The 12,774-nt window shown below is 49.3% G+C and overlaps 1 protein-coding gene across 1 annotated transcript in view; it reads left to right on the forward strand.

Annotated features, from left to right (window-relative positions):
• Hmcn2 (hemicentin 2) overlaps nt 1-12,774 on the forward strand; it is a 155,104-nt gene that overhangs the window by 129,153 nt on the left and 13,177 nt on the right. The window contains exons 85-86 of the mRNA XM_059260027.1: nt 2,132-2,213; nt 11,038-11,307. Of these exons, the coding sequence (XP_059116010.1) occupies nt 2,132-2,213; nt 11,038-11,307 (352 nt within the window). The remainder of the gene's footprint in view (nt 1-2,131; nt 2,214-11,037; nt 11,308-12,774) is intronic.

The following is a 12,774-nucleotide window of genomic DNA, read 5'->3' on the forward strand; positions in this document are numbered from 1 at the left end:
CTCTAGGTATCGCCCCACCCCACACTTGTCTGTGCCTTACCATCGTCCATGTTATTTCTGCCTCATAGGCTAGCGGTGGGAAATCATCTGTAGAGAGGTCATATGCCAGATATTTAAGAGTGGCCTGTGAGAAAAGTCACCTTAATATTATTTTAAATATGAGTAGGCTGGGGGGTTAATAGGTGACTATGACCCTCCTGTATAAATGGGGACACTGACTATCATGGCCACAGTGAATGCAGGAGGCTGACTCTGCTCATGTCTCTACTGCCTGTTCCCTGTGGTCAGCTCCTCTCCCAGCTTTCAGCTGTACCCCACGTTCCAGCAGCTAGTGACAGTGAAACTCGCCAGTCTCTCCTGGCATGACATCATCGTAGGCTTTGAACCTGCTCACTTGGTAACCACGCAGATAGTGATTAAAAATAGGCCTAGTCCAACAGCAGCTGCAGTGACAGCCACTGCCTGAGCGAGGACGCGTGTCATGAGGTTTATCAGTCATGACAGTCCCGGGGACACCTGCCTCAGTCCCGGGGACACCTGCCTCAGTCCCGGGGACACCTGCATCAGTCCTAGCAGCTCTTATTCTTTTAGAGGTTGGGAAACTGGGTCTCCAGAGACACGGTAATGTGGTAAAAATGGGACCACACCCGTGTGGATCTGGCCTCCAGACCTCCACCCTCAGCTCCACATCATGCGGGCCCCTAGACACTACCTCCTGGGCATGGATGGGCTCTCATGCTGCCCTGGATCCATCCCCTCAGAAGTGCAAATGGAGCCAGGCATGATCTCAAAAAAAAAAGTAATAGAAAGTTAGGGGGGTTTGTTGTGGTGTTGTTTTTTAAATATTCCTTTTGATTTGGTTTTTATTTTGGTTTTGGTTTGTTTGGGGGTGGTATTTTGTTGTTGGTTTTGTTTTGTTTTGAGACAGGGTCTCACTGAGTAGCCTCAGCTGGCCTGGAACTCATAGAGATCCGCCTGCCTCTGCCTCCTGAGTACTGGGATTAAAGGCGTGCGCCACCACCGCCACCTGGCCACACTCTGCTTTTAAAAATAAAAAAAAGCCGGGCGGTGGTGGCACACGCCTTTAATCCCAGCACTCGGGAGGCAGAGCCAGGCGGATCTCTGTGAGTTCGAGGCCAGCCTGGGCTACCAAGTGAGTTCCAGGAAAGGCGCAAAGCTACACAGAGAAACCCTGTCTCGAAAAAACAAAAAAACAAAAACAAACAAACAACCCCCCCCCAAAAAAAATAAATAAAAATAAAAAAATCTAGCAGCAACAGCACGAAGAAAAAAGTGTGACGGGCTCCCTGTGTCACCACAGTCTTGATGGCCATGGCACCCTGTGAGCAGTGTCCTTAGCCACTGAGTTAGTGGGCTGGAGACCCTGTGTGCTTCCGTTCCAGTGCAAGCATCCTGAGAAGCCTTGGGCTTTGGAACATACCAGGCTCCAGCTGGGGAGATGGCTCAGTCAGCAGAGTGTTCGTCATGATTCATGAAGACAAGTTCGATCCCCAGAACGTACATTTCAAAAGCTGGGCCTGGTGGCTCAAATAATCCAAGTCCTGGGCAAGCACACAGGCTGACCCTTTGCCTCACTGGCCAGCCACGCCTCAAATACTTGTTGAGTTCCAGGCCAGAGAGAACAAGGCAGATAGAGAGGAGCTGAGTAATGACAGGAGAAGTTAACCTCTGGCCTCCACATATGTGCACACACACACACACACACACACACACACACACACACACACTAAACAGTAAATATATAAATAATGTTTAAGTGTGCTTGATAGTATTAGCAAACATATTCCCAGGGCATCCAAATCCCAACAGTGCATGGTCGAGCAATAGTAGCTCCCGTAGACTTCTGGAAGAATCAGAGTCGGGCTTTCCCTAGCACAAGACTGCCCAGGGCAACAAGCCCTAGCCTCCCTCACCACCCGGGTTCTGAGTGCAGAGGCTCTGGATTCTCTGCATAGCCAATGAAAGGCCTTGGGCGCCCTTGCTGCTTCCAGGATTCCTGTTTCCCTGTCCACCATCCGCCCTACACCCCTCCCAGCTAGATGAGTCTCAGCACAGTCACCTTTGTGCCTGACCTGAGCACCTGTCCCCCCACCCCCCTTGCCACCTGCAGATGGACGACGCAGGACGGTACCAGTGCCTGGCCACCAACGAGATGGGCGCCGTGAAGAAAGTGGTGACTCTTGTGCTGCAGAGTGAGTTTCTGTCCCAAGCAGGTGGAGAGCAGGTGTCGAGGGCACTCAGGGTCAGCTGTGACTGGGTATGGTTAATTATGCAGAAGGGGTCATTGAAGCCCCATAAAACATTTCCCAAATGTAGGGCGCAACTCAGGGTCGGGCTGGAAAAATGTTGCTGTTATTTTTCTTGTTGTTGTTTCTATTCAAGATTCAAAACCGCCTTTGAGGTTAAAGTGACAGCTCTTGCATTGGACACTCAGCTCAGAGTTTTTGTAGCGCTATCTGAGTCTCGGGGGAAACCTGTGAAGGAATCTTGGGAGTTTTGCAGAAAGTATTTTGTGTGTGTTGGAGGGGTGCATGGGGGGTGCTCACCAGTGCATGAACATGGGGAGACCGGAGGTTGATGTTGCCAGTCTTCCTGTCTTGCTCTCCAACTTACTGTTGTGAGACAGGTCTCCCAGTGAACCAGGAGCTCACTGTTTTAACTAGCTTGACTGACCGAGTAGGTCCCAGATCTTTCTGCTTCTGCCTTCCCAGCCCTGGGGTTAGGAACGTGCCCTGCCTGGCTTTCGATCAAATACAGGTTGCCATGTTTATGCAGCAGCAAGTACTTAATCTTCTGAGCTATTTCCCCAGCCCTCCAGAAAATACTGTATTGAAGATGAGCCCACATATGAAGTACAGCATTTGACCTGATGTCTAGCACAATGAGAGTCCATAAAGGGAACCCACCCACCAATACCAGCTCCCAGCACCCCAAACAACCCTAGTCATTCTCCCTTAGCCCACTAATTGCTGCCCTGAGTTTTTATAACAAAAGCCCCCCAGCTCTGCTGAGCTATAATTCACATTGAGTGAGTGTGGCGGCACACATCCATAATCTCAGCCCTTAGGAGGCTGAGGCAGGAGGATTACTGAGAGTTCATAGGCAGCCTGGGCTACATAGTGAGTTTTGAGCCTGCCAAGCCTATACTATGAGACTCTAATCTGAAAAAGAAAAATTTTAAAGGGTGGGGTGTGGGTGAGAGTAGACCAGATGGCTCAGTGGTAAAGAACACTGCTCTTCCAGAAGGCTAGAGTTCAGTTCTCAGTACCCACGTCAGAAAGCTCACAACCTCCTTTAATCCCAGCTCCAGGGATACCCAGCACCCTCTTCTGGCCTCTGTGGGTAATTACACTCATGTGCGCATGCTCACACAGATACACACAGACACATAATTTAAAACAAATCTTTTAAAAAGAAAAAAAGGCATTTATCTGAGTAGTTGTTGATAAAATCATAGAATTGTGCAAACATAGGCGTGCCTGGCAGATTCTATCAGCAGGAACTTCCTGGGACCCCTTCAGTCCCTCCTGCTCCCAGGCCAGCCCCAGGCCCACTAGTGACCTGCTTCCTGTTTCTCCAGATGATCCTCTTCTGGGACTTTCACACGGATAGGGACCCAGACAGTCTTCTTGGTTCTGACTCCTTAGAGCTGTGAATTCTCTTTCTCCCCATCTATAGCCTGTCTGTGACTTTTCTTGACAAAGCCTTTAAAGAAAGGCTAAAATGTAACATTTAAGGAAGTCCACACTTTGTACTTTTTGGATTATATATTTAGTTGTTGTATCTTTTTTAAAGTCCTTGGGGCTGGAGAAATGATGCCCTCAGTAAAGTGCTTGGCCTGCAAACGTGATGACTGAACATGGTGACCGGGAGTTCAGTCCCCGGGACTCACATTTAAAAAGTCCAGGGTGGGGCTGGTGAGATGACTCGGCACATGAGAGAGCTTGCGGCCGAGCCTAACCACCGAAATTCAGTCTATAGAATCGACGCGGTACAAGTTGAGAACTGACTCCCACCAGTTGTCTTCTGGAACACACACACACACACACACACACACACACACACACACACACACGCTGTGGCAGACGTGAGAGTGAAGGAATAAATACATGTAAAAACTGAATGTTAAAGCTCTGTGTAACAGTGCACATCCCAGTACTGGGCAGTGGCGGGAAGTAGACCCCCAGGGCTTTGCTGGGCAGCCAGTCCGACCTAACTGATGAGCTCCAACAAGAAACCCCATCTCAGTAAACAAGGTGGACAGCTCCTCAGGTTGACCTCTGATCTCACTATGCAGGTGCATACATGCAAGTATACACATACATGACAATTTTTCTTTCCTTCTTTCTTTCTTTCCTCCTTTCTTTCTTTCTTTCTTTCTTTCTTTCTTTCTTTCTTTCTTTCTTTCTTTCTTTCTTTCTTTCTTTTTTGTTTTTCGAGACAGGGTTTCTCTGTGTAGTTTTGGTGCCTGTCCTGGATCTCACTCTGTAGACCAGGCTGGCTCTGCCTTCTGAGTGCTGGGAGTATGCGCCACTGCTGCCCAGCTACAGCTGTGGTTCTTACATGGGGTCTGTGATCCATTCTGAGTTCATTTTTAAGTGAAATAAGGGTCCAATCTTTACTTTCTTTTTCATCTGGAATCCAGCTGTTCCTGTAGACCCTGTTTCCCTCAGGACACAGGACAGCACACTTCAGAGCAGACCACTATACTTGTTTTGCTAAACTGATCACTAAATATTTTCTTACTTTGCCTGAAATTGCTTAATTTGGGAATTTTTGTTGCTAGTTCTTAGAAGAAGTACAGATGATTTGATTTGGGGGTGGGGGTGTCACAAGATCTTGAACTCACAATCTTCCTGCCTCCACCTCAGAGTGCAAAGGTTACAGGCATGCCCCACCACAATTTATTCAGTTTTAGGAATTGAACTCAGGGCTTCATGTATGCTAAACAAGCCCTCCACCAACTGAGCAGCATCCCCCACCCATCATCATCATCATTATCATCATCATCATTACCATCATCACCACCACCACCACCACTACCACTACCACCACCACCAACACACACACACACACACACACACACACACACACACACACACACACACACACACGGAAATCCGAGGCCAGCTTCGGGTAGTTGGTTCTCTCTCCATCCTCTTTGTGTGATGCTGTAAGCTCCAGGCTGACTGGCTGCACGCTGATCTCCCACAGGAGTGCTGGGACTGCAGAGGCAGGCTTTCACACGGGTTCTGAGACAGGACTGCAGAGGCAGGCTTTCACACGGGTTCTGAGGCAGGACTGCAGAGGCAGGCTTTCACACGGATTCTGAGGCAGGCTTTCACATGGGTTCTGAGGCTCTGCTCTCGGATAGTCAGGCCTACATGGCAAGTACTTTGACCTGCCGCCTCACCTTGTCAGCCCACCCTGGGTTTTTATGTCTTGATCTTATGCCCTGTGGCTTCACTAGCTTGGTTTTTAATTCTGGTGAATTTCATAGGGTTTCCCACACATGGGATCTTCTGTGTGTCATGTATGAACAGAGTCTGCTTCTTCCTTTCTTGTCCACACTTCTTCCTTTTCTTTGCTGCACGTATGGCACTGATCAGTCACCCTAGAGAACCACCCTTCCTCACCAGCCCTACCTGACTCAGTCTCTCTCTGTGGGATGTGAGAACAGCTGTCTGTTCCACTGAGGGGGTCCCTTTATCCTGAGTTTGTGAGGGGCTTTTGTCATGGGTGGGGCGGACCTGGTCACAGACAAAGCCTCTGGGGTGTGTGCATCCTATGCTTGTTAAGAACAGCCAGAAGCCCTGTACTTCAGAAGACAGAAAAAAATGAAGGAGAAGGTAAGGGAGACCACAGCTCCCAGGGCCCAAGGATCAGGAGGCGTGAATCTCCTCTGACCTGCTGAGTGAGGCTGAGCCAACATCTGGAAATATAGCTAGACTCTCATAAAAAGTAATAATAGGAAGCCCAGCAAAAGCCCCTTCTCTCTGGCTAAAGGAAAGACTAGTGGGGCTGATGAGAGGACTCAAGGGATAAAGATGAGTTTACCATCAAGATCGACAACCTGAATTTAACCCCTGGGACCCCTGGTGGAGAGAGAAAACCACCCCCGGAAGTTGCCCTCGTAACTCCACATGTGTATCATGTGTGTCCCTAGACATACACACAACACACACAACATATGCACATACACCATCGCCACTACCACCACACAACATACAAAAAATGGATTTAAAAATTTTAACGTGTGTGTGTGTGTGTGTCTGTGTGTGTCTGTGTGTGTCTGTGTGTCTGTGTGTGTCTGTGTGTGTGTGTGTGTGTGTGTGTGTGTGTGTATTCACATGAGTACAGGGCCCACAGAGGCTAGAGTTACAGACAGTTATGAGTCACCTGACATGGATTCTGGGAACCAAATTCAGTCCTCTGCAAGAACAGTATGCTGTCTTGACCACTGAACCATCTCTCCAACCCCTAAATAAATAAATGTAATTTAAATTAAAATTTTAAACTAGAAGAAGAAACAAATGATGAGGCAGGAAAATACGTTGCTAAGATGGTCACCTTGCTCCAGTTACCATGGGAATCACTCTGCACACCTGTGCCATGCATAGATAGAGGGTAGCCCACACTTCCCCCACACCCTGAATATGTAGTATCATCGCCCTTCAGGCCTAATGAGGGGACAGAACGGTCCCCACTTCTCTCATGAGGGAGCCTTCTCCCCACACGGTTAGTGGGAGCCTTGTTGGGAATCAGGAAGCCTCAGGCTGCCTGACAGTGCTGAGTCAGATACCTCCTCGGTGTTCTAGGGTATCAGCAGAGCCCACGGAGGGGCAGGCCTGACAGTGATCCGGTGTCTTCCTCCAGTGTGGAGGAGGGAGGTTGGTCAGAGACACCATCCTTTATCACGCTGCTTACCACATTTGGTTCTAACAGCGATGGAAACCCCCAGGCTCAATCAGGAACCAGGAAATGCTCGGCCTGAAGGAGCAATGACAGCCAGCCCACGCAGGGGAGGCACCGATGTGTGACTCACCCGCCAAAGAACTGAAAGTGGCCATCACAAGCTACTTCAGCAGAGATTGTGATCATGGATTTCCTCTACCTGCATCTTTCACCCCCACCAGGGATGTAGGGAAGTGGCCAGCCCAGGCCTCTTCACACCTTCCTTCCTTTGTTAAGGTTCTGTTTGTCTCCTCAGCTAGGCTGCTGGGATGGGTGTTGTCTCCTCCAGTTTTCCCTACACACTTCAGCCTCTGGGTATGTGTCCCCCTCCACTGAAAATGCAGCCAGGCCCCCGTGGCAGAAAGCTACTGGTTTTCACTGGTAGCCGGTGGGGATGCCATGTGGAGTGGGGTGGGCAGGGTCCTCCACAAAGGGCTGCAGGCTACCAGTTCTCAGCCAGAGTTCTAGAAGCTTTTTGTGTATTGTGGTCTTTGGCTGGTTTCTCAGGCCCTGAAACATTTTCGTCAATTTTGTACTTTTTTGAGGCAGCGAAGGTGACCACTTTACTTAGCCATGGCTGCAGGGCATTTCCTCTTCTTGTTTTGTTTTCATTGGGGGAGAGGGGTACGGTTTTCAAGACAAGGTTTCTCTGTGTAGTTTTGGTGCCTGTCCTGGATCTCGCTCTGTAGACCAGGATGGCCTCGAACTCTCATAAATCCACCTGTCTCTGTCTCCCGAGTGCTGGGATTAAAGGCGTGCACCACCACCGCCTGGCCTTGTTTTCATTTTCTAAGACTTAAAATTTTTATTTTATGCATTTGAACCATCTCCCCAGCCCTTGACACTCATTTAAATAGAACCCTGGTGCTGGGGCAGGCTTGGTTGCAGAGCACTTGTCTAGTGTGTGTGTGGCCCAGAGTTCCACCTCCAGCTCCACCAAAACCAGAAAGAAGCTCTAACTGGGATCTTGTCACAGGTCTAACCTCCTCCACACAGCACTGTGACACCATCCTTTGTAAGCGCCCATGCTTAGTTACCAGCCAAGGTCACCTGATAAGGCCACAAGGAATTCAACCAGGCCGGTTGGAGGGGCCACAGCACAATTGAAGCTGTGACAGTTTTATTGAGAGCAATCAGACTTTTTATACCTTTATTAGAAACAGAATATAATGGCAGTTGTCAGGATCAATACAGTTATGGTTGCCAGGACACAGTGAAGTTGGAGAGTCATACAGGGCACACAAGATTAATGTCTAAGACCAGTTGTCCTGTCAAGCTTCCCTGTTCCCTTGACTGCTAAGGGATCATACAGAGAAACACAAAGCGGCCTGAATGCTTCACTACCTGGGGGAGTACATCAGTCTCTCAGGAACTGGAAGGCGCACAGTGCCCCAGGAACCATGGACTCTAACCTGAAAAACCTCTGATGGATGCCTCTCAAGGCAGCTAGGCCTAGCAACTCCCTGGTTCCCTACAATCTATACTGTTGGAATCTCTCTCTCCCTTCCTTTTTGTGGCTATACGGTTTTCCACTCCATGGCCACCATTGCTCCCGGCCCCCAGAGGACCCTTTCCACTTTGGGGTATTTTGAGCAACTCGGTAAGGAGATTCCCATTCAGGTCATCGGGGAGCACCCCTGCACTTCTGTTGGGATAAGCCAGAGCTGAGTCATGAGGTCACACAGCACACACATGTTCAGCTTTTGTAGACCTGGCTTTGGCGACCTGAGCTGTGGCTCCTCAAGACAGACCTGCCTGTGGCAAGCGCAGTGAGATCAGGCTAAAAAGGAGCTGTAGAAGCCATCCTAGACTGTCTTAGCAGGCCCCCGCGGAGTCACGGGTTCTTATAAAAGAGAGGCGTCGTGGGGTGTAGGTATCTGCAGAAGTACAGCCACCAGCCACGAGAGCCGCAATCACCAGAGGCTGCGTGGGGCCGTTGGTCTCCTGAGCCTCTAGAAATAAGGTTGCTCGTTGGCTTCAGTCTTGTGAGACTGATTTGGGGATTCCGGCCTCTACAGCAGTGAGAAAATGGACTCCCACTGTCTTGGTCCCCCAGCTTGGTGCCAGTTTGTTCAGGCCCGAAGCTCGCAGCAGCAACAGAGGCATCTCTGCACTTTCACCCACAGCGTAAGAGTACCAGTCGTCTCCATCCTCACCAGAGCCAGGCACCTCCCTCCTACTCCGCCTCAGTCAGCTTGATGGGGTGTATGAGTAGAGAGGAGCCATCAGCCCATGTTACAGAGGGGAAACAGTGTCAGGCCCACCCATTCGGGGGCCATCAAGGCCAGATGGCTCTGGAAAGAGGTTCGTAGTCATTGGAAGTAACCTAAAGATCCTACCATTGAGGCTGCATGTAGGAAAATCACCATGGAGGCAGACAGTGTGTGAAGGTGGCTATGGTCTAACTGGAGTGAAGAAAGCAAGCACATAGAATATGGTCATCATGGGAACGTCACAGATTAATGCCTACACACGCTGAGACCGCTGTATCATCACTCTGATATGTAATCTGTGTGCACCAGGCAGTGGTGGCCCACGCCTTTAATCCCAGTACTTGGGAAACATAGGCAGACAGATATCTGAGTTCAAGGCCAGCCTGGTCTACAGAGTGAGTGCCAGGACAGCCAGGGCTACACAGAGAAACCTCGCCTCGAAAGACCAAAAACAAACAAGTAAATAAACAATATATAGTATATTATAACATGTAATATATAATATATATTCTAAATAATATAAGTATATTATTTTATTTATTTATGTGTATGTTTGTGTGTGACTGTGTGCAAGTGCACGTGCCTGTGGATTTGTGTGCAGAGTTCAGAGGAGGAAGTCAGGAGTCTTGTTCTTTATTCGCTTGAGACAGAGTCTGTCACTGAAACTGGAACTACACTGACGACCAGCAAGTCTCAGCAATCCTCCTGTCTCTGCCCTCCACAGCACTGGGGTAGCAAGCATGCACAACCATAATTGGCATTTTTTAGATACAACACTTTTATTTGACGCAATGTGTTTTGATTGTATTCACCCACTCCTCTTGCTAACTCCTCCAAGATCTCCTCCTCACTCCCAACTTTACGTTCTTTTCTTTTTAATAAGCCACTGAGTCCAATTTATGCCGTACATATACTCCTGGGTGGGGGATGGAACCATCTGATGGAGCGAGGTCAACCTCCTGGGGCCACGTCCTTAAAGAAAACTTACTTTGGGGCTAGAGAGAGATGGCTCAGCGGTTAAGAGCACTGGCTGCTCTCCCAGAAGTCCTGAGTTCAATTCCCAGCAACCACGTAGTGGCTCACAACCATCTACAATGGGATCAGACGCCCTCCTCTTCTCTCTGAGGCTCTCTTCTCTCATGCAGGCACTACACCTAAGTAGAGCTCTCCTATACATAAATAAATAAATCTTTAAAAAAATAAAAAAGAAAAGAAAAGAAAACTTACTCTCCGTAAGCCACCAGCTGTCGATAGCTCCTCGGGGGCGGGCCGCAGAAGCCCATGGGGTCTATGTTAGATCCTGTGCAAGCAGCCACAGCTGCTGAGAGCTGATGGCCTCAGCAGTCCTGTTACATCCAGGACACGTTTGCTCTGGTCCTCCCTGACCTCTGGCTCTTACAGGACTCTCTGCCTATCTTCCATGATGGTCCCTGAGCCTTGGGGTGGGGGTGGGAGGGACAAGACAGATGTCTCATTTGTGACTCGCACTGATCCGAGTGTGGAGAGTAAGTCCCAGTGGAGTGCACACTTGGCTTTTTAAACTTGGGTGCTGAGGATTTGAACTCGGGTCCTCATGCTCGCACAGTGAGTGTTCTTACGCAAGCTCTTAGTGATATAATCCTGGGGGAGGGGCGCCATCAAATGTGCGATGGCATCATGGAGCAAAAGCCACAGTGTGCACACACAGCTGTTTTCATAGGAAAGGGCGTGTGTAAGGCAGCGCAGAGGCTGGGGGGCAGGAACGTGTGTGACTCTCATATCCTTCCGCCTTCTGGTGTTTTCTGTCTAAATGAGCATGGCTCACTGGAATATATGAGACTCTTCCTAAAGCCTGCCCCTCCTCCCACAGGTGCCCCGGTGTTCCTGGTGGAGCCTCAGGACCTGACCGTGAGGAACGGAGAGGATGCAGAGCTACGCTGCCAGGCCACTGGAGAGCCCGTGCCAACAATCGAATGGCTACGGGCAGGTCGGCCGCTACAGGCTGGCCGGAGGCTCAGGACCCTGCGAGATGGGAGCCTGTGGCTGGGGCGTGTGAAGGCTGGTGACGCTGGAGCGTATGAGTGTGTCGCACACAACCTTCTGGGCTCTGCCACAGCCCAGGCGTTGCTGGCTGTGAGAGGTAAGGAGTGTCCTAGGCCCTCAGACTGAGTCTGGTGGATGTGTCCCGCTTAGCAGAGCCCAACCCACTCCCCTGCTGCTTCCCAATTCTTCACTAAGTTAAACTTCAGGATGAACCAGCTGGGAAGCCTGCACAGACCATCTTGTCTGAGGAAACGGATCTCAGAAGGGCTAAGCATTTGCCACACACCTTGGCCAGATAATCTGGCTGTTCTGGGTCACCTGGCATTGTCCCATATTCTCCTTTGGATCCTCCAAGGCCCCATGAAGAGGGAAGAATCAAATAAGAGTACACAAGCTGGACAGTGGTGGCACATGCCTTTAATCCCAGCACTCGGGAGGCAGAGGCAGGTGGATCTCTGTGAGTTCGAGGCCAGCCTGGTCTACAGAGTGAGTTTCAGGACAGGCACCAAAATTATACAGAGAAACCCTGTCTCAAAAAAAAACAAAACAAAAACAAACAACAACAACAACAACAAAAAAGAGTACTCATGATGCCCTCAGGGAGTTTGCTGTGAACATCTATGAGTCAGTGCTCCTCCCAAGCCTCACACGGCCATAGTAGGTCATCAAATGGATGTTACTGACCCCTGCCATCTAGAGATCCCTAATTCAACCCTCTTCTCCTTAGGGTCAGGCTAAACTTTAATATTAAAAAGGGTTGGTTTGGGCAGTGGTAGTACATGCTTTTAATCCAAGCACTCAGGAGGCAGAGGCAGAGGCAGAGGCAGGTGGATCTCTATGTGTTCAAGGCCAGACTTTGTCTACAGAGTGAGTTCCAGGACAGCCAGGCTACACAGAGAAGCCCTGTCTAAAAAAAAAAAAAAAAAAAAAAAAAAAAAAAAATGGAAAGGGGTGTCCTGAGAAACCACAGTAAAACAATTTAGACCAACATAAAGAAAAGTCACAGAATACTGTTTTTGGATTGTCTGCCTCTATACCAAATACCCCAGGTATGTCTAGATGTGTGGGTTTGTAACTCCTCTTCTGTCAATGACAGACATCACCAGTCCATCTACACACACACACACACACACACACACACACACACACACACACACACGTCAGAATCTTTTTCTATAGGATCCTTCTCTAACCCTGTCCATGGCAGACATCACCAATCACCACATATAATGCCAGAGTCTTCACCAACCTATCTTTATACAATGTCAAAATCTTTTTCTCCACAGAACCCTTCTCTAACCCTGTCCATGGCAGACATCACCAATCCATCTCCACCCAGTGCCGCAATCTCTCTCCATAGATCCCTTGTCTAGCCAGGACCTCTTCAGAAATTGGAATTTGACATTTGTCAAGCAAATGTGGGAACTTTCTGGCTCTAGTTTCCTCATCTGTAATCGGGGGCAAGATGCCAAAAAATGTACCCAGACATCTCAGTGGTTCTTGGACACCTAGAGGTAGTTGCTGGCTCAAGGTGACTTCGGGTCTGAAGAACTTCCCTCTATTT

The sequence above is a fragment of the Peromyscus eremicus genome, chromosome 4, assembly GCF_949786415.1.
Source record: "Peromyscus eremicus chromosome 4, PerEre_H2_v1, whole genome shotgun sequence".
Taxonomy (NCBI): domain Eukaryota; kingdom Metazoa; phylum Chordata; class Mammalia; order Rodentia; family Cricetidae; genus Peromyscus; species Peromyscus eremicus.